Source organism: Aedes albopictus, chromosome 2, assembly GCF_035046485.1.
Source record: "Aedes albopictus strain Foshan chromosome 2, AalbF5, whole genome shotgun sequence".
NCBI lineage: Eukaryota > Metazoa > Arthropoda > Insecta > Diptera > Culicidae > Aedes > Aedes albopictus.
Window position 1 is genome coordinate 324,370,296 of NC_085137.1, and position 20,133 is coordinate 324,390,428.

Sequence of the window (20,133 nt, forward strand, 5' to 3'; positions counted from 1 at the left end):
ATCAAAGTAAATGTATTTTTTGATAGGCAAACTAACACTGATCAGATGCAGTATATGTTTTGGAATTAACTGTCCTTTATCCATCTCTGCTGATCGCTTATGTGTCGTAAGTCCATTTCAGATGGCACGCACGCCATTTCTTTGGTATTTCGTCACATTTTAACGAGTAATGGTTTAAAGTTGAAACATATTAGGTTCCTGTCCTCACCATTGCTAGTAGTAACTATGACCAAAAGAGAAAAAATATGAGACTGTATAATGGTGGAGTACGAAGCCATTTTATTTTGTACAAAATAATACGTGAATCGAACAAAAATATCCATTTACCTGTTTTAATGAGATTTGGTGTGTTAAAAAAGCATGGCTGTATCTTATCTTATTGATTCACAACATTCTCATTTCTAAAACGTACTTGTATCCCTGTTGTGGTAAATTTTGTCCAAAATTTACGTTTTATGATGTTTATCTTTGATACTACGATAATTTTCAAGGAAATTAGCTCAAGTGAAGCTTACTAGCAAATTTCTTACCATATCATCACCAAAATTGTATTGTATCAGCATTAGTATATCCATTTGGCACAATACTTGGGATAAAAACTCAAAATTTAACCTTATGGACTCTATTAAGCTGCCGTAGAATGAAACATTTTTCGAACATTTTCTTGCGTGCCGGAGCAAACGAATTTCAGAAAACGGAAGTGTACTGCTATGCTTATAAAAACAAATAGAAAATAATGTTATTCTAAAATGTATGCTTTATTTAATCGGTATTATGTGGCCCTTCAATACATGTATTCATTTTGAAAATATGAATCACAGATGTGAAATAAAATTATATTTTCTTAATTTGTATTTTGTATGAGAACTTATTGGACACGGTGTAAGTCATAAATGGTCAAAATTTCATTGCATTCGGTTCATTGAATCCGGAGATATAACAGCTCAAAGTTGGCTATCGGATAATTATTCCTTTTTTAGAATCTTTATAACTTCGTGCAGAATAGTTCGATCTTTTCCAAATTTTGTCCACTGATACACAAATAGTTGATACACTTACAGTCAAAATTTGAGAATATTTGATGCACTTTTCGAAAAGTTACAGCTATTTGAAATTTTTTTGAGAAGGGAAAATTTTGCCTGTCCCGATCATTTTGTCTATCCCCTGTACGTGTTTGAAGCACCAGCCCAAAACATAATGTCAACACAGATAGGAAGAAGAAAAAAATAACAAAGTGGAGAAAAAGAAGACCGTCTTCGCGAGTCTCGCCTCAGGTTGGTGCAAGTGATTTATTAGAAAAAACTTGGGTTTTAAAGTTTTCCTAGCAAATTTAAGTGAAAAACTACCGATTAACGTTTTAAGACTTTTTATGTTGTGGTTTTACCAATTTTATTCAATTATTTTACTGCAAGGAGCTAACAATAGCACCACTATTGGTACATTTACCCTAGTACCGAGCTAAACAAATTTGCCCATTACATCAAACTTTTCACTATCTAGCACCACTACCAAGACCGGATCGACATTGGGTTGAAAAAGGTCGATTTTCGCGTGACATAATTTGTGCATCATCCCTTAGGAGGGAATAGGAAAGCTGCTCACTGCCGTGCTTGAGAAGCTCGGCCGAGAGTTCGTCCTTGCCAGCAGCCTTGTTGTTCTTCAGTACTTTAATGGCTGTCTTGACCTCGTCTAGCATTGGAGGTTCCACAGCTTGTCCGTCGTTCGAATTCTGTCTGTTGCTTTTCCATACCCACCGTTTATCAATACCTTGAAGTGCTCTCTCCTCCTGGCAGCCACCATTGTTTTCCCTATCAGCAAGTTTCCATCACGGTCGGAAGAAGAAGGCGCTGTTTTTCTCTGCACGCCATTTGACAGTTTCGTAAAATCTCCGCATATCATTCATTCTAAATAATTCTCACGTCCGTTTTACGTGAAATATCACGTAGCTCATGCTTATTCTGAAAACCTCAAAAGTTACGTGACATTAAATCCTTATACAATGCTATGATTTTTACGATATATGCTTTTTCATTGCATTTTGTAAGGATTTTCAAACTTTTGCCTCTTTAAATACGTTGCAAGCTGGTGCGGCTGCTCTTTTTTCATTCAAAAATCATGTATAAATTACGTGAAATTCATGTGGAACTAATCATGGTTTCACGTAAAATGTACCTAAGATTCCAGTAGCTCTCACCCACATTTCACGTAAACGATGTGTAAAATTCATGTCAAATTTTCGCGAAAAATCAAATCAGTAACGTTCGCTCGATATGAATCTCTGAACAAGTATCACCGATCGATAGAACCGAAAGCAAAGCCGAACAACATTTAACAGATCATAACCATGAGATCTTTGCCTGTCTAGGTCTAGTAGTCATCATCAGACTAGCCGTTCAAAACCTGGACGTTAGGCAAAGGGGTCGCACACTGGGGCAGGACTGAAAATACACGGAAAAAAAAACCTCTAGCTCGTCGAGATCCACACTTGGTGTCTTCAGAGAAAATATTTATATGAACAAGGTCGATATTCTGAACGGTAGCATATTTTGCTTACGTTATTCGCATAAAAGTCCTATAAGTCATTTTAGCGGTATGGTGTCTTCGGCAAAGTTGTTCGGACGTGAAAATTCTTCAGAGTGTTCTGTTCCTACTCTCTTGCGCCTGAGTAATCACATTTTCCTCATGCTCTTTTTTCCTTTTTCGGTGGATTCGTTTTCCGGCTACTCTTACTTTCCTATATTGGCGTATCCTGTTCCTCGGATTCATCATTTCAGGGCGTCTTGAAATATCGTAGAGAAGCCGGTTGTGGCGGCTTGAATTGAACCATCCGTTCATGGAAGTAGAAATTCAAACCAGCTACGACACGTAGGAGTGTGGGGTATAATAAGCACCTTGTATTTGCACTGTAAATTTCCAAATTTTTAAAACAAAATTGATTGATTGTAGCTATATTATCTCAAATTCAATGAATTGATGGCGAAACATTAGTCAGAAAACAGAAAATCCGAAAAAAGGGAAAATTTGGTCAAATGAAATCTCAATACTTTGCCTTACTTTGCCTAGGGTATAATTTTTCCACAGCGGTCGGATCACTTCGCGGTCTGCGACAAAGTTCTTTGGCATATAGTTACCTAAGGGTTTGATTATTGAATGCTTACAGCGCCACTTAGCGGCAAACTTCAAGCGTTTTGAGCGCCCCCTTAGGCTCAACCGATTTTGCTCAAATTTTGAACGTAGCTTCTGGGAGTCCAAAACAACTGATTTAGGAGGTAAGACTAGGCATTTTTCAAAATTATTATTTTTCATACCTTTGTGGGCCACCCTAGTGCTCATGGCACAAAGCGCCATCCACAATTTTATACATTTTTGAAAACATTAAATTTTGCAACATTCATAACTTTCTTCGGAGTTTTAACGATTAGCTTTTGTCAGTAGATGTTTAAATGAGGATTACACGTTAAAATTGCATATTGTTTGCGCTTAATTTACTGCATTTGGTGACAATATGCTTAATTGCTTAAGCTTCTCATTATGCCCCGCTTACCCCTACCCGATAAATGTTGTTCAGCATATAAGGGAATTCTACAGAAAAAAAAGCTCAAATCTCCAACAGAAAGAAATTTATTTCACAATGCACAGTGCAAATGCACTAGCAAATCTACAACAATCCTAGAACGACTTTCCCCTGACAACCTGTCTGAACCACAGCCACGACGTGAATCCAGACAAGCTGAACCACGTGAAGATGTACGACAGGTGTTCGTTTCGCAGTGTCACGCGAGTTTGTCCACCCACCGGGCCATTAGGCACCGTTGACTCCACCGTCGCATCAAGAAAGTATGGCTCCGTTCCGCACTGTTCGGACATTTTGGGCACGTCTCGATACATATAAATCGCTCCCTTTTGATTGGGAGTAAACTGGGGACGATTTTCCGGTAGGCGAACGACACCCTGCAGCTCTACGGTGCCTTTGATTTGGCCGTCCGGGCGAGAAGCAGGATCGAGTAATCGCTTCGGTACCCAACCGCGGTTGATTAGGATCTTGTCCCTAAAAAAAGGAAAATGCAATAGTAAGGATTATGGAGCTCCTAAATTTCTTACAAGTATTCCTACAGTAGTATCTTCCGGAATTATTGCATTAATTCCTTAATTATTGTGTTCCTTAATAGATTTTGTTGAGAGTTTATGCCAGGTCAATTTTAGAAATTTCGTAATACACAAATTAAAAGTGTTACTTACTCTCTTCCTTCCAATTTGAATGGCGTAATCACCAGATATCCAATCGATGCCTCCTTCTGCGAAAACAGACCACCCGTGGTGTTTGAATCACCCTTCTGGATGAACGCACGAGGGCCTAAATGCAGCTCTTGATCGTGAAGGAACTCTCCCCGGACAATTACCTTTTGGTATTCCATCTTATCAAGCTCAGATAAGCTATCCGAAAAATAGGAATGTGTGTTTAAAATTAGAAGACATGATCTCATGTGTAGTAATCTAACTTACTCATCTGGAATGGGAACCGGTTCCATGCGCATACGTGACTCGAGAGTCCTGATTAGATCTTCTTTCCACTGCTTCCGATACACTTGCCAGCAGCCGAGGCCAAATGTCGTTGCTGGGATGGCCTGAAAAAGTTAGCAAAAACATGACCAGTAGGTAAAATTTTCAATCAAAATGTAAACTCACCAAAAGAAACCATCCAAAAGCTGTAATCGGTTGATTGCCATCACTACGCAATCTTACCGGCGGAGGAACTCGGGGTCGCTTCTGATGGGCTTGCCGGCACGGCTGAATACGATTTACCGGTCGTGATGTTCGCAATCTAGAAAGCGTTTCACGTTGAATGAACCGAAACATTACAGTACTATTGCACTTATCATTCACTATCCCTAAACCGAAATGACGTTGATTACCACGGGATTCACAACACCTTTTGCGAGAGAATGGCTAAACTAGGGATTTGATCACATAACATCTATGCCACGGTCTCGGTCACCACTGTGTATCAGTGTTTATGATGGGAGAAGCGTTGTGATGTGCATCGAAAGTTGTTTTCATTTGGTTTGACGTTTCCACACCTAGTCGACGCTAGAGTCATTAGCCGACAACCACTTTTTTGATTTCCTTATTTAAAATAATAAAATTATGATTAATTCTAATTGAGCATTTCCCACCCCCACTGGACCCCTTTCGCAGTTAGTATAAGTGCGGGATTGTGAATAAAACTTCGGTTTTGCATCGAATCGTTTCGGTGTCTTCTGCGCACTTATTCAGCACCTTGCAATGCATAAGTGCGCAGAAGACACCGAAACGATTCGATGCAAAATCGAAGTTTTATTCACAATCCCGCACTTATACCACACTGCGAAAGGGGTCCAGTGGGGTGGGAAATGCGGCCCCCTATTGTAGGGTAAAAAATCTAGCTTTGAACTAGTCAAATTGTAATCTTAATTTGAACCACAGAGAAACAGACGTCACACTCTCATCGTTTCCCATCGATCACCTTTTTATCGGTTGATTCGAATATTCAGTAGTAGGTCGATTGACCACTCGCGGCGCTGGTATCGTTTTTGCTCTTGATTGACGTTTGCTCACTACCGTCTACCCTCGTTCGTTTGACTGCATGTAATCTGAACACTTTTTAGTTTGACCCCCTCTAATCTGCACATCGTTCAAACTAAAAATGGTTCAAACTAATGCAAACAAATGCTAATGGAACGGTGTGAAACGGAACGCAGAACCAAAACAAAACACCAAATCAGGTTGCCAGTAGTGTGTTTTTCGATACTAACAGAGTTGCTAGACGTTCAAATTAAAAATGAACCCCGTTGGTTTGCATGAGGTGCCGTTCAAACGAACGGGGGTAGACGGTACCGCCATCTAGTGGCGGCCCGGCCAAATACAGTACATTTAGCATTGGGCGATAACGTTTTCGTGACGATGTTTTTTTAATGAAACTTGTTCTAAGTGTTACGTCTGTTTCTCTGTGCTTATAATAACTGCGAAAGGGGTCCAGTCAGTGGCGTGGGAAATGCGGCCCACTAGATTGTAGGGTAAGAAATCTAGCTTTGAACTAGTCAAATTGTAATCTTAATTTGAACCATTTAGAAATTCATTAAAATGACTGTAATGAATGACATTAATGCTGACTAGGCATAGACTTTGACGGAGAGTAGGGCCTGACGTTTAACATATAATAAAGGATCATTCTGTAAAACCACCTCGAATACAACGGTTGTGTTTATTGATCATCCCTACAACACCTCAATATCAGAAGTGGAATAATGCCGCCCTGTCAGAAGACTTTCGATGAACAACGGATTTCAGGATATTGCCGTCCTTTGAATGAGAGAACTGGAGCTGACGAAAAGCTTCCTGTGGAAGCTGCAGAAGAATCAGTAGGGATGATCAATAAACACAACCGTTGTATTCGAGGTGGTTTTACAGAATGATCCTTTATTCTATATATATAAAACGTCAGGCCCTACTCTCCGTCAAAGTCTATGCCTACCTTGATCTATGTCAGCATTAATGTCATTCACTACAACTTTCGAAGTTTAACATAGAATAAAGGATCATTCTGTAAAACCACCTCCAATACAACGGTTGTGTTTATTGATCATCCCTACATCACCTCAATAACACACACAGATCGAAAAAAGTGTGTAAAATTCTGTGACATATGATGCACATAATTGGAGCGTGGGATATCACAGAAGTTTACATGACACATCATGTAAAAGTCATAAAATATCATGTAAACTTCCAATATATGTCTGTATTGCAGCATGACTCTGAGAGTTTACATGAAATATAACACAAATTTACATGATATATCATGTAAACCATCATAACAATAAGCTTACATGGCTAAAATGAAGCTTACATGACGTGTAAATATCTGTGCACTTTTTGGGCAAATATTGTCGCAAAAAAGTAGGTAAATGGCTTTCCGTAATATAATCTAGTAGCATTGACTTTAAAAGCATTGAATAAAGCGTTTTTCATTGAAAAAGTAATTAAAAAATCACTGCGATTTCGCCCATTCCTCCCCAGAGGAAGCACATTTTCGGTGCACTCGTACAGCTCACGCATTGTATCACATACAATAAGTAAATACGTTAATTGAAAACAAATTCATCGTAGAATCGACCAAGCGAAAATATTCCACATTATTTGTCATAAAATTATCAAATTTACGTAATTATTAATTGGAGAATGTTATCTTGAATTGAGCCATTTGTAATCTAGGTTTGAACTAGTGAATGGGGGCGAGCTTCTAGTGTTGGCCTGCAAACTGCGCTAGTGGTTGATTTATTTACTCTTGAGAGGTGGAAAATTCCAAAGGAATGAAGTTTCCAAATTCCTGAAGAATTCCGAACAATTCGAGAGTACCTTCAGCTGCTGCCACCTGGAAAAAGTTTACTGTATGCGAGAAGGACCGATTTTTTAGCATGGGGAAGCAGTTTTCAAATGCTTCTAAAAAATTCAAAACAATATTTAATTAAAAGCGGCTTGGTGTACGTGATGAGAAATTCAATTAGCAAACTTTTTAGCATATAATTTTGATCAAAAAGTTTTTTCCCAGATTAGGTACTGATAGTGTAGAAAACGAAGATTCTTTATCCGTACATCAGTACTTCCCAAACTGTGCGCCGCGGCGCCCTGGTGCGCCGTGAACATTTCTCAGGTGCGCCGCATGCTCTTAGGCCAAAATGAAAAGAACAAACTCTTATTATCCAAAACGCGAAATCTCTGTTTTGCTGTTTTTGTTTTGTTTAGTAAAACTAGTGTCGCTTCACAGACTTTTTTTTTACATTCCAAAGTCTTGCCTTTTTGAAGAAGTCTTCGAAAGAAAGTCGCTCAAAAATTGTCAGTTAAAAATAAATATTAATATTGCGAAATCATCGGATGTTCTGATATCCTCGTGGAACTTTAAGCACCGACGAACCGACGTGACAGTGGCGATCCAAAACTGTCCCCCCCTAATTTAACGGTCGACCAGCGAAGCGAGCGATCGCTTCTGTCAAATCAGCACAGACGCGAACCGTTTCCTATATGAACACACGGGGGTTTGGTGTCGAGCTATCAAATCATCGCGAGCCGTTATAGAGGTGGCGATAGTGTTCGGCTATTTTTCATCATGGCGTCGCGGACAACAAATTTGAATTTATTTGTTCTAGCTGTCACGTCGGTTCGTCGGTGCTTTAAGGCCAATTTTTTGAATTTCCGAAGTTCTGACAATTTTAGTTAAACTTTTGAAATTGTTGTTTGTACTTTTTATGATTCAGCTTGGTTTTCGATTTCATCAATAGCTTGTAATTCAAAGTAAATATTTCAAGGACCTACTTGAACTTCTGTGAGTCGATAAGGAGAGCGTCCAATATAGCTCTGGTCCTCACAAGTTCCTACCTCATGCTTCCAGGGGTCAAGCGATGACAAAGACCGCCAGCTAAAAGTTGTGTGCTTAGCTGGTAGTGCAGCCTGGGCACTGTTGTCCTTCTGACTTCAGCTAGATTGAGGAGGTACGATCCGAGTGTCTGTTCACCAAGGAGGTGCGGCTCAAACAGCGTCTGTTCTGGCATCCAGCGGCTGAGTATGAAACGCTGCACCACGCCCAGCTAGATCCAAGGTGGTAGCCCCATCAGCGTGGTCGTCCTAGTGTTGGTTGGGACGTTAAACAGAACTGGCACGATGGCCCTCCGGCGAGACAGGAGTGTTGGCGTAGGCCCAATAAGCCACCCGTAAAAATCCCCATTGCGAATAACATAGGAGAAAATACGACTCGATACAATCGGCAAAGACCCACGCGACGAAATAAAGACTACGATTGGAAACTTGGAACATGGCATTGCAAGTCACTAGGTTTCGCAGGATGTGACAGGATAATCTACGACGAACTACATCCCCGCAACTTCGACATCGTGGCGTTGCAGGAACTTTGTTGGACTGGACAGAAAGTGTGGAAAAGCGGGCATCGAGTGGCTACCTTCTACCAAAGCTGTCGCACCACCAATGAACTGGGAACAGGATTTATAGTGTTGGGCAAGATGCGACAACGTGTGATCGGGTGGCAGCCGATCAACGCAAGGATGTGCATGTTGAGAGTTAAGGGCCGTTTCTTCAACTACAGCATCATCAACGTCCACTGCCCACACGAAGGGAGACCCGATGACGAGAAAGAAGCGTTCTACGCGCAGTTAGAGCTAACATACGATGGGAGCTCGCCGCGTGACGTGAAAATCGTTGTCGGCGACATGAACGCGCAGGTAGGAAGGGAGGAAATGTACAGACCGGTAATCGGGCGAAACAGCCTGCACGCCGTATCGAATGATAACGGCCAGCGATGCGTAAACTTTGCAGCCTCCCGTGGTATGGTAGTCCGAAGCACCTTCTTCTCCCGCAAAGATATCCACAAAGCCACCTGGAGATCACCCGACTATCAAACAGAAAACCAAATCGACCACGTTCTAATCGACGGTAAATTCTTCTCGGATATAACCAACGTCCGCACATACCGCAGTGCGAATATAGATTCGGATCACTACTTAGTCGCTGTATGCATGCGCTCAAAACTTTCGACCGTTATCACCACGCGTCGATAGTACCTCGGCTACAGCACTAGGGGCCGTCCATATACCACGTGGACAACTTGGAGGGGGGAGGGGGTTCAAGAAAAGTCCACGCTTGTCCACGGAGAGGGGGGTGGGGGTTCGTCAAATGTCCACGTGGACAACATTGACATAAGAATTAAGAAACAAAGATTTACAAACGAAACAAATTATGTCGCATTATTGATGAGATTTTCTTCAATAACAGTTCTTTACATTTTATTTTATTATACAATGTTTTTTAGTTGGACGTGACTTCTCTAAGGAAAAAAATCATGGTATTGACTCATCGGCTAATTTGTTTTAAATTATGACAACTTCTTATTACTTACTTTTTTCATCTGGAAATTTAAAATGGAATATATACCATGTAAATGTTGGGGTTTCAGTCAGAAAATTTTCATTGAAGTTCTGTGTGGATTTCTCTAAGTTTCATATCAAATTTTGTAAACTACTTCGAAGTTTCAAACTACATGTGAAGATTTGCAGGTTTATCTCAAACACATTTTTGGAGCTTCCTTCAAAGTTTAAGATGTTTCCACAGAAAAACAGACGTAACACTCTGATAATTCTCATCGTACACCGATTTAACGGTCTTTTTCAAAATTTGATAGTTGTCCAACTGCCCAACCGTGGCGCTAGCATAGTTTTTGTTCGAGTTTGACGTTTGCTCACTACCGTCACCTAGTTGGTGGTCGGCCAAACTTAGTCCTTTTAGCATTGGGCGAATATGTTTCCGTGACTATGATTTGAATCGAAAAATGTTCGAAGTGTTACGTCTGTTTGTCTGTGATGTTTCCATAGGATATTGAAGTGCTGAGATTTATCTCAGCAATATAATTTAGTTTCAATTATACTTTATGCATTTTTGAAAAGTTGATGTAATTTTGGTTTTTGTACGATACCGAGAAATATGATCTTATCTCAACAAAAATTTAAGAAAAAAGTTACTTTGTCCTAACAAAACATTATGAAAACATCATCTTCAACCAGAGATTGCACAGACTGAGCAATCTCTAACATTAGGCGATGGACATCAAACGAAACACCCAATGATCCAGTGGGGAATTTTCCGTTTGACGATTTTTTTTTACCGACTGGAGCGAGAATCGAACCCACACTCCAACAAACATAAAGCTCAATTAAAAACAATGTTGAAAACTTGTAGCTACCTATTTTGTGCCTTTTTGAGAAAGACTTTAAAATGAAGTCACTCAAAAAGTTTTCTTACTGTATTTTTTAACTTGTTTGTATTTAATGTAAAGCTTTAGAATATTTGTTATTCATAAACTTTTTATTGTATTTAAGGCAATGTTTATGAAGAATAAAAAAAACATTAATCAAAAACAACTTTTTAAATCAACTTTTCCGTTTATTTCAGAGATATAAAAAAAATTCCGGATGTCCACGTGGACATTGAGGGAGGGGGGTAGGGGTCAATGAAAAGTCCACGCTTGTCCACGGGGAGGGAGAGGGGGTCAAAAACCATGAATTTTCTGTCCACGTGGTATATGGACGGCCCCCTAGGCTTCGCGACTCCGAGTCACAGAAACGACTGGTACGACGACGAATGTTAACAGTTGAAAAACGAGAAGAATGCAGCATGGGCGAGAATGTTGCAACACCGTACGAGAGCGAATGAGGCACGTTACAAACAGGCGCGGAACAGGCAGAACTCAGTCTTCCGGATGAAGAAGCGCCAGCAGGAAGAACGAGATCGCGAAGCGATGGAAGAGCTGTACCGCGCTAAGGACACACGAAAGTTCTACGAGAAGCTGAACCGCTCGCGCAGAGGTTTAGTGCCACAAGCCGACATGTGCCGAGATAATCACGGGAATATTCTCACGAGCGAGCGTGAGGTGATCGAGAGGTGGCGGCAGCATTACGATGAGCACCTCAATGGCGACGTTGCAAGTACCGAAGGTGGCGTGGTAACAGATCTAGGAGTATGTGCACAGGACGAAAGACTTCCGGCACCTGACCTTCAAGAGATTGAGGAAGAGGTTGGCCGGTTGAAAAACAACAAAGCCGCTGGAGCAGATCAACTACCAAGCGAGCTTCTAAAATACGGTGGAGAAGCACTGGTGAGAGCACTACACTGGGTCATTACCAAGATTTGGGAGGAGGAAGTATTGCCGGAGGAATGGATAGAAGGTATCGTGTGTCCCATCTACAAAAAGGGCGACAAGTTGGATTGCGGGAACTACCGCGCGATCACACTACTGAGCGCTGCCTACAAGATACTCTTTCAAATTTTATGCCGCCGTCTATCACCGATTGCAAGAGAGTTCGTGGGGCAATATCAGGCTGGATTTATGGGTGAACGCGCTACAACGGGCCAGATGTTCGCCATCCGTCAGGTGTTGCAGAAATGCCGCGAATACAACGTGCCCACACATCACTTGTTCATCGATTCCAAATCGGCGTATGATACAATCGATCGAGAACAGCTATGGCATATTATGCACGAATACGGATTCCCGGATAGACTGATACGGATGATCAAGGCGACGATGGATCGAGTGATGTGCGTAGTTCGAGTATCAGGGACATTCTCGAGTCCCTTCGAATCTCGCAGAGGGTTACGGCAAGGTGATGGTCTTTCGTGCTTGCTGTTCAACATTGCGTTAGAGGGTGTAATAAGGAGAGCAGGGATAAACACGAGTGGGACGATTTTCACGAAGTCCGTTCAGCTGCTTGGTTTTGCCGATGATATTGATATTTTTGCTCGTAAATTTGAGACGACGGCGGAAACGTACATCCGACTAAAGAGTGAAGCCAGGCGAATCGGATTAGTCATTAATGTGTCGAAGATAAAGTACATTGTTGTAACGTGACGAGGCGGTGTATTTATTCAAATAATTGAACAAATAAATTGTACGTTACAAACTATTAAAACTTTATTTCGCGGGATACAATAAAACTTGTCTCTTCATTATCGAGAATGACAATCTAACTCAACATATGGAAATGCAGTGTTGACACATGTGACGTCTATCCGGATGACAGTCGCCTGCCAACGGTGAGCCCTGTGGTAGAATCTGGGTCAGAGTTGCCAGTGCTCCCAACATCTCCCTCCTTAATATCTGCGGTACGCCTGGAACCATTGAGGCGGTCTTCGGTTGCGAGAAGAGCGCCTAGGTAGCCTGACCGCAGGAGACGAGTCGTTAGCAGATCGGAAGTCCGCTGATGAAGACGAAGTTGAAGTTGAGCTTGAACTACTGGATGCTGGGGAGGCCACAGGCTGACCCACTATCGACGTTGGCGACGTCGGTTCGACATTTCCCAGCGGTGGTGGTGTGGACGCCCGCACTATAGGCGTTGAAGCGGTGGACAGTTTCCATTCATTCAACAGGATGTTGATTGGCAGCTGTTGCTTTGACGATGGTGACTTCGCTATGGTCCCGGTCCTGGCCCTAAGCTGGTTTATGTGGGACCGAATCATCCTCCTGTCATTCAACCAGATGTTGTACATCACCTTGCCCACTTTCTCGACCACGGTACCCGGCGTCCAAGTCCATTTGTTACGTGAATAGACTTTGGCGTACACGAAATCCTTAGGTGCGAACGTTCTGGTTTGACTCGAGTTGGCTTGATCTGCTACTTGTTCGGGTGGTGCTCGAAGAAGATCCATGGTTGTTCGCAGTGGTCGATTGTACATTGCTTCTGCAGGTGATTTCTTGTCTGGCACGTTCGGATTGGGTGTAGTGCGGTAGGTCATCAGGAAAAGGTCAAGTGCTTCCTTGATAGTGCCTTCTCCTTCCTGGATTTTTCGAACCGCTCGCTTGAAAGTGTCGACAAACCGTTCGGCTTGGCCGTTTGATTGTGGGTGAAACGGTGCCGTGGTGATGTGTCGTACACCGTTTTCGCTGCAAAACTGGCTGAACTCCGCGCTCTTGAACTGGGTGCCGTTGTCTGTAACGAGAAGTTCCGGCATCCCTTTGTTGGCGAAGAGCGAGCGAAGCAGGTTGATGGTGGCTTTCGTCGTAATTTGGCGGGTCGGAAAAATTTCTGGCCATTTGCTATAAGCATCAACGACGATGAGGTAGAACTCTCCATCCAACGGGCCCGCATAGTCAGCATGAACACGCTGCCATGGAGCGGTTGTAGTTGGCCACGGTTCCGGTCTAGCTTTTGGAGGAGACCGTGCTGCAGATGCACAGTGCTGACAAGCCTTAACGAAGCTGGATATTTCCTCATCCAATCCTGGCCAATACACATAGCTGCGTGCAATGGCTTTCATCCGCTGCACGCCCGGATGGCCCTTGTGGAGTTGATTCAAGCACCTCTTCCGGTAAACTGCGGGGATCACCAGTCTGTCCCCGAACATAATGCACTCTTGGACGATCGACAGCCCTTCTTGGCGGTCGTGGAATTGCCGTAGTTCGTTGTCCCGTAGATCGTGCTTCGATGTGGGCCAACCATCTCGGACGAAACGATACACTTTGCGAAGAACTGGATCGGTTTTGGTTGCTTGTTGGACCATGCTGAAACTGAGAGGCAAACAATTTACGCTATTGACCGCTACTGACCTCAAATCTTCCTCCAAGGTGGTGCAGGCCACGACGAAATCCTCGTCTGGTTTGGCATGCTGGTCGATGAGCCTGGACAACACATCAGCATTCCCGAACTTGTCAGTCGAGACGTATTCCATGGAGAAGTCGTAGTTGAGTAGTGTTAGGGCCCAGCGCTGGAGCCGGTTGGCCGTGTAAACCGGGATGCCCTTTTTGGACCCGAAAATCCGTAGTAGCGGCGCATGGTCTGTTTGAAGCCGGAATCTTCTTCCAAAGATGAACTTATGGAATTTTGTTACTGCATATATAATCGCTAGACCCTCTCGATCCGGCTGGGAGTATCCTGTTTCCGCCGCTGTCAGTGCCCGGGAAGCGTGCTGGATGACTTTGACTTTGCCGTCAGGGAACTTATGGCTTATAGTTGCCCCAACTCCAACTGATGACGCGTCGGCGGACACTATTATTTCTTGCTTCGGGTCATAATGGGTGAGCAGGAGGTCGGAGGACAGTATTTCCTTGAATTTGTCGAACGCCTGCTGGCATTCTGGGGTCCAGTTGAACGATGAGCTGCATTTGAGTAACTCGTCCAACGGATAGCGAAGAGTTCTCATATTTGGGACGAATTTCCCATAATAATTTATAGCGCCTAGAAAAGAGCGAACTCCGCTAATGTCCTTCGGTGGTGGCATGTTCTTGATTGCTGCGATCTTGACAGGATCCGGGCGGATTCCATGGCGATCCAGCAGAAGACCCAAGTACCCGAGCTGATGTTTCGCAAAGGAGCACTTTTCAGGACGTATAGTGAATCCGTACTCTTGGATCCGCTGCAAAACTGCGTGAAGATTGCGTTGGTGCTCCTCGGCGTTCTTGCCACCGACGATGACATCGTCCAAGTAGCCAGATGTACCCGGTAGTCCGGCCAGCATGGTGTCTATCATTTGCTGGAATGCACCTGGAGCAGCTTTTACACCGGGTGGCAATCGATTATACTGATACAGGCCACGGTGTGTATTGATCGTGAGCATGCTACGGGAACTTTCGTCGACCTCCATTTGAAGGAACGCGTCCGACAGATCGATCGTACTGAACACCGTGCAACCCGCCAACTTGGAATAGATATCCTGTGGCAGGGGGAGCGGGTATTGATGAGGTTGGAGTCGCTCGTTCAGTCCAGTGGAGTAATCTCCACAAATGCGAATGCTGCCGTTCGCCTTCCTGACCACCACGATTGGCGCTGCCCATTCGGAATAGTCCACTGGTGAAATGATGTTCAACCGTTCCAGACGGTCGAGCTCTTGATCCACTGTTGGTAGCATGGCGTATGAAACCGGTCTGCGAGGGCGGTAGATCGGTCGGCAGGATTCCTTGAGAGCTAGCTTGATTTTGGCCTTGTTGCACAGGCCCAGCGTGTTGCTGAACAGCTTGGGGTACGCTTTCTGCAAAGAACTGGCATCAACAGGCACACCGCTCACCTGATTGCAAAAGTTGTCCATCGGTAGTGACCAAAGGTTGAACTTATCGATGAAGTCGATGCCCAGTAAGTTGAGCGAGCGCTTGGAGACAAAAATGCGGCCCTGCTGGGCCAACCCGTTGAAAGACACCTCACATGCGAATTCGTGTTCCAAATCGAGTTGTTCACCCGATGCTGATTTGGCGATCTGTGTTGCTGGAACCACTGTTGGTTGGCCTAGTTGCTTCCAGACCTGCTCGGACACAATGGTTATGTCCGACGCCGTATCCAGCTGAAGACGCACAGGTACGCCGTTGATTTCCACCTGCACAAATCGCCGCTTGCTCTGGACGTTACCGACGGTAAGTGCAATGGTCTTGGTGGAGAACTTTCCGCTACGCTGCTTCCTTGGCTTGGACGATCGCTTGGCACTTGAGCAGTAACCCTCTTTATGGCCAAACTGCCTGCATTCGGTGCATCGGTGATTCCGGAAACTGCAGTGGTTTGAGAAATGCATCGCACCGCAATTCCAGCACGGAGTGGCTGGTACCTTCTTCTGCTCATCTGGTGCTCGTGGAGCATTACGCCTTTCGTTTGACCGCTTCCGGAACTTACTCTGATGCTGTGGACCTCTTTGGATTGCTTGCACCTGTCCCGATGGGCCTTCGATCATCGCTGTGTCGTTCTTCAAATTAATAAGCCGCTGACATTCCTCGATCATCGCTTCCAGGGTGACGTCATCGTTGCTCTCGATCTTCGCCAACAACCTGGTTCGTACATCGGCGTCGCACTCTCCCTTCAATCCGCAAACGAACATCAAACACTTAAATTGCTGCTCGGACATCTTCGTCAGCTCGAATTCTACGCACATTTTGTTCACCCGACACGCAAAAGTGACATAATCTTCAGTCGGGACTTTAGTGATGGTGAGCGTGCTGTAGCGTTTCTTCACCGTTGATTCCGTGGTCCCGAACAGCGCTGTGAGCTTCTGAACTGTGACGTCGAATGTGAAGTCCTTCGGCGTACTGGGAAGTATGTAGCTCACATACCTGTAGTGCTCGTTGGTTCCCAGGCGACGCAAAAGTAGCCTTACCTTCGCATCGTCATCGAGCCTCTGCGCATCCTTGGCGAAAAGATCTTCGTAGCGCGCAAACCAAGCAGCAAAGGTGCAGTGGTTCTCAGGATCAAACTGGAACTCTTTGATGTTACCAGCTAAAGAGTCCAGAATCGCTTCTGGATTTGGCGGAACGCTGACATTGATAGAAGCCATGGCATTCCGGAAAAGCGCTTCCTGCTGCTGCAGAAACCCCTGTTGTTGCTGGGCGGATTCGCGCTGTTGTTGAAGAAGCTGGTTCGTGACTGCCTGCTGCTGCTGCAGTTGTTGCAAGATTTGCACGATGACATTGTCTGCCGACATCCCTGGAGGGTAAATCGGCTGCTGGCGATACTGCGTATGCTGACCGGGTGGACTGCTTCCCGGATTGTGCCCTTGCGGAGCTTGAGGAGGCAGCTGCTGCTGCTGATGGAACTGTGGATGTCCATTCGGATGTTGATTCCGACCAGGTGGAACGTTTCCCTGGCTCGGATCCACATGCTGCTGCCCGTCCATTGTACTGAAAGTACGCTTTCTTTTGTTCGGCGGCGGCGTCGTGGTTAAAATTCGATCGCGAATTTCCCGGCGAAACACTCGCGAAACATACGAATAACTCGCGTTCTCGTCGCCACTGTTGTAACGTGACGAGGCGGTGTATTTATTCAAATAATTGAACAAATAAATTGTACGTTACAAACTATTAAAACTTTATTTCGCGGGATACAATAAAACTTGTCTCTTCATTATCGAGAATGACAATCTAACTCAACATATGGAAATGCAGTGTTGACACATGTGACGTCTATCCGGATGACAGTCGCCTGCCAACGGTGAGCCCTGTGGTAGAATCTGGGTCAGAGTTGCCAGTGCTCCCAACATACATGATGGCAAAGGGCTCCAGGGAGGAATCACCGCGCCCGCCACCCCGAATTCATATCGACGGTGATGAAATCGAGGCGGTTGAAGAATTCGTGTACTTGGGCTCACTGGTGACCGACGACAACGACACCAGCAGAGAAATTCAGAGGCGCATTGTGGCAGGAAATCGTGCCTACTTTGGACTCCGCAGAACTCTACGATCGAATAAAGTTCGCCGTAACACGAAGTTAACCATCTACAAAACGTTGATTAGACCGGTCGTCCTCTATGGGCACGAAACATGGACCCTACGTGCAGAGGACCAACGCGCCCTTGGAGTTTTCGAACGGAAGGTGTTGCGTACCATCTACGGCGGAGTGCAGATGGAAGACGGGACTTGGAGAAGGCGGATGAACCACGAGCTGCATCAGCTGCTGGGAGAACCAACCATCGTCCACCGGCTACGGTGGGCGGGTCACGTCATCAGGATGTCGGATAGCAACCCGACTAAAATGGTTCTCGAGAGTCATAAGACCGGAACAAGAAGACGTGGAGCGCAGCGAGCTAGGTGGGTCGAACAAGTGGAGGACGATCTGCGGACCCTACGCAGAGTGCGGAACTGGAGACAAACAGCCATGGACCGAGTGGAGTGAAGGCGGCTACTATATACAGCAGAGGCCACCCCGGCCTTAGCCTGACCGGTAAGGTAAGTACTTGAACTTCTGTTCTGAATTATTGCTGTCAATGTCCTGTCAATGTCAATGCTGTCTCAAACGTTTCGGAACGACATTTTTACTAACATCACTGTTGCTTAAAATTCACGAATAAAAAGAAATTTAAAAAAAATCACTGTTGCATAACAATTCTGCGACAATTTGTATGTCGATTTCGTGCATTATTCTGGAAACCCTCTCTTTTGTGTTGTGTCACTTTACAATTTATTTCTTTTCTATGTTTCTTGAAATTTGACTTTGAAGGCGAGGCAAACTAGATGTTAGTCACACGATCAGTCGCGACATAGGATTTCTGTGGCTGGTTATTCTAATGGAAATTATGCATTTATGAGAAGGTCTTACATATTTTAGTGCTGAGCGGTTTTACTGTGTAGCCATTTAGGCAAGACGTTAAGCCTCGAAGACGCGTCATCAGCGGAAGTCGTGCGCCTACTGTGATGGGCTCCAGAAGAAGCTACGGCCAAACAAGACAGCAAAGAATCACCTACGGTTGCACTCTACGGTGAACCAAGCATCATGTTTCTGGATGTATTCTGGATAACAACCTTGCATACATTGTGTTGGCAAGAAATCATAGCACAGAGGACAAGTTTGGAGAGAAGCAGCAGCAAACCGAAATGTATGTGAACATGTTGTAGGTATACTAAATAAATTAAATGAATGAACAGTACAACTTGGTTAAAGTTTTTAAAATGCCCTTCGGTGGCTTTTGGGCTAAAATTAAGTACCTCATCAGGCATCAGGGTCTCCAATTAACCTAGTGGTTAAGGCTATGGATCGCCAATCCGGAGACGGCTGGTTCGATTCTCGTTCCGGTCGGGAAAATTTTCTCGACTCCCTGGGCATAGTGTATCATTGTACTTGCCTCACAATTTCACTAAGTTGAAGCGAGGCAGGCCAAGTCCCAGTTGAGACGTAGAGCCATAGAGAAGAAGAAGAAGAAGAATCAGGCATCAGTGATGGTCATTTAATCCGTACGTACAAGAATGGTGTGTTCGGCTGTTTTAGATTAGATTGAATAGGTTAATCGGAATAATCTTTTGTATTTTCAGTGCGCAAAAACAGAAGAAATTTTGAAAAAAACGCCAACTATTTCTGGGAAATACCTTACCTTAGGTATGAATAGGAAAAAATATTCTGACTTCAGTACAAAAAATTAAAGGCTAACACGTAACGTGCTTTCTGATATTGCAGCTTTGTTCTTAGCATAAATTGTGCACCTGGAGCTTGGACTATGAAGGAAACTAGTTTTTATATCTTAGAACAGCACATGTGATAGTTTATGCTGTTGTACTAAAATAACATTTGAATGGTATAAATCGGGCCAAATCGTTTTATACGAATATGGTCATTACCAGAGGTGCGAGACATTCAAAACTGAAAATTGTTATGTGATCAGGATATCATAATACTTTGTTCGCACAAACATCCTTACGCTCTAGCTGGGTCTTTCAAGTAGTCAAGTATTCCTGTTCACTGTTTCTTAATACCTTGAGTTTATCTTAACAGGAGAACCTCTTCTCATAAAAGGTAATGCTGATGATGAGATGTATTTGTTCGTAGTGGTTACCTTAGTCCCTTAATAAATGGATGCAGATGAGTGCATCCTCCTTGTATCCCTACAGCTGTGGAATGCTGCCCCACGACCGGGTGAGAATGTTGCGGTTCAGCTTCTTGCCGATAGTCTGCACATGGAAGCCAATCTGCTGGAGTTTTTCATGCGAGAGAATTTTACGCCCATCGAAGATGTAGGCCGGCTTCATCATCGACTGGTAAATTCGCTCGTAGTTGAGATTCTGGAAGTAAACGTATTTCTGGTGCGTGAAAGGAAGGCAACAAAGACGAGATTAAGTCGATAGGTTGGTGGTTTGTT

At 44.0% G+C, this 20,133-nt stretch overlaps 3 protein-coding genes across 5 annotated transcripts in view; all 3 read right to left on the reverse strand.

Moving 5' to 3' along the window:
* Positions 1 to 3,605: 3,605 nt before the first annotated feature.
* On the reverse strand, positions 3,606 to 5,043 carry LOC115254258 (SURF1-like protein). The gene is made up of 4 exons (XM_029879830.2): positions 4,687 to 5,043; positions 4,504 to 4,625; positions 4,240 to 4,434; positions 3,606 to 4,048 (listed from the first exon to the last, which is right to left on the reverse strand). The coding sequence occupies exons 1-4, from the start codon at positions 4,855 to 4,857 to the stop codon at positions 3,670 to 3,672; spliced, it is 867 nt and encodes a 288-aa protein (XP_029735690.2). The 5' UTR covers positions 4,858 to 5,043; the 3' UTR covers positions 3,606 to 3,669.
* A 7,647-nt stretch (positions 5,044 to 12,690) lies between these two features.
* On the reverse strand, positions 12,691 to 17,184 carry LOC134286694 (uncharacterized protein K02A2.6-like). Its single transcript, XM_062848346.1, has one exon. It carries the CDS (start codon positions 17,182 to 17,184, stop codon positions 12,691 to 12,693), a length of 4,494 nt encoding a protein of 1,497 aa, XP_062704330.1.
* Positions 17,185 to 19,287: 2,103 nt separating this feature from the next.
* The window catches only part of LOC109404271 (UDP-glucose 6-dehydrogenase), a 41,265-nt gene continuing 40,419 nt past the window's right edge, over positions 19,288 to 20,133 (reverse strand). For 2 of the 3 annotated variants that reach the window (XM_029879910.2, XM_062852422.1), the window contains exon 5: positions 19,288 to 20,074. In XM_029879910.2, coding sequence (XP_029735770.1) covers positions 19,880 to 20,074 — 195 coding nt within the window. In that variant the 3' untranslated portion in view covers positions 19,288 to 19,879. The remainder of the gene's footprint in view (positions 20,075 to 20,133) is intronic. The other variant, XM_029879911.2, reaches the window with a different exon arrangement.

What these genes read in the sequence shown, in the direction of transcription:
- LOC134286694 (XM_062848346.1), bottom strand. Translation starts at nt 17,184, where the DNA reads ATGGACGGGCAGCAGCATGTGGATCCGAGCCAGGGAAACGTTCCACCT.
- LOC115254258 (XM_029879830.2), bottom strand. Translation starts at nt 4,857, where the DNA reads ATGTTTCGGTTCATTCAACGTGAAACGCTTTCTAGATTGCGAACATCA. An exon ending in CCGGTTCCCATTCCAGATGA is followed by an intron (nt 4,435 to 4,503) that starts GTAAGTTAGATT and finishes TTTTTCGGATAG; the next exon opens with CTTATCTGAGCTTGATAAGA. An exon ending in TTCAAATTGGAAGGAAGAGA is followed by an intron (nt 4,049 to 4,239) that starts GTAAGTAACACT and finishes TCCTTTTTTTAG; the next exon opens with GGACAAGATCCTAATCAACC.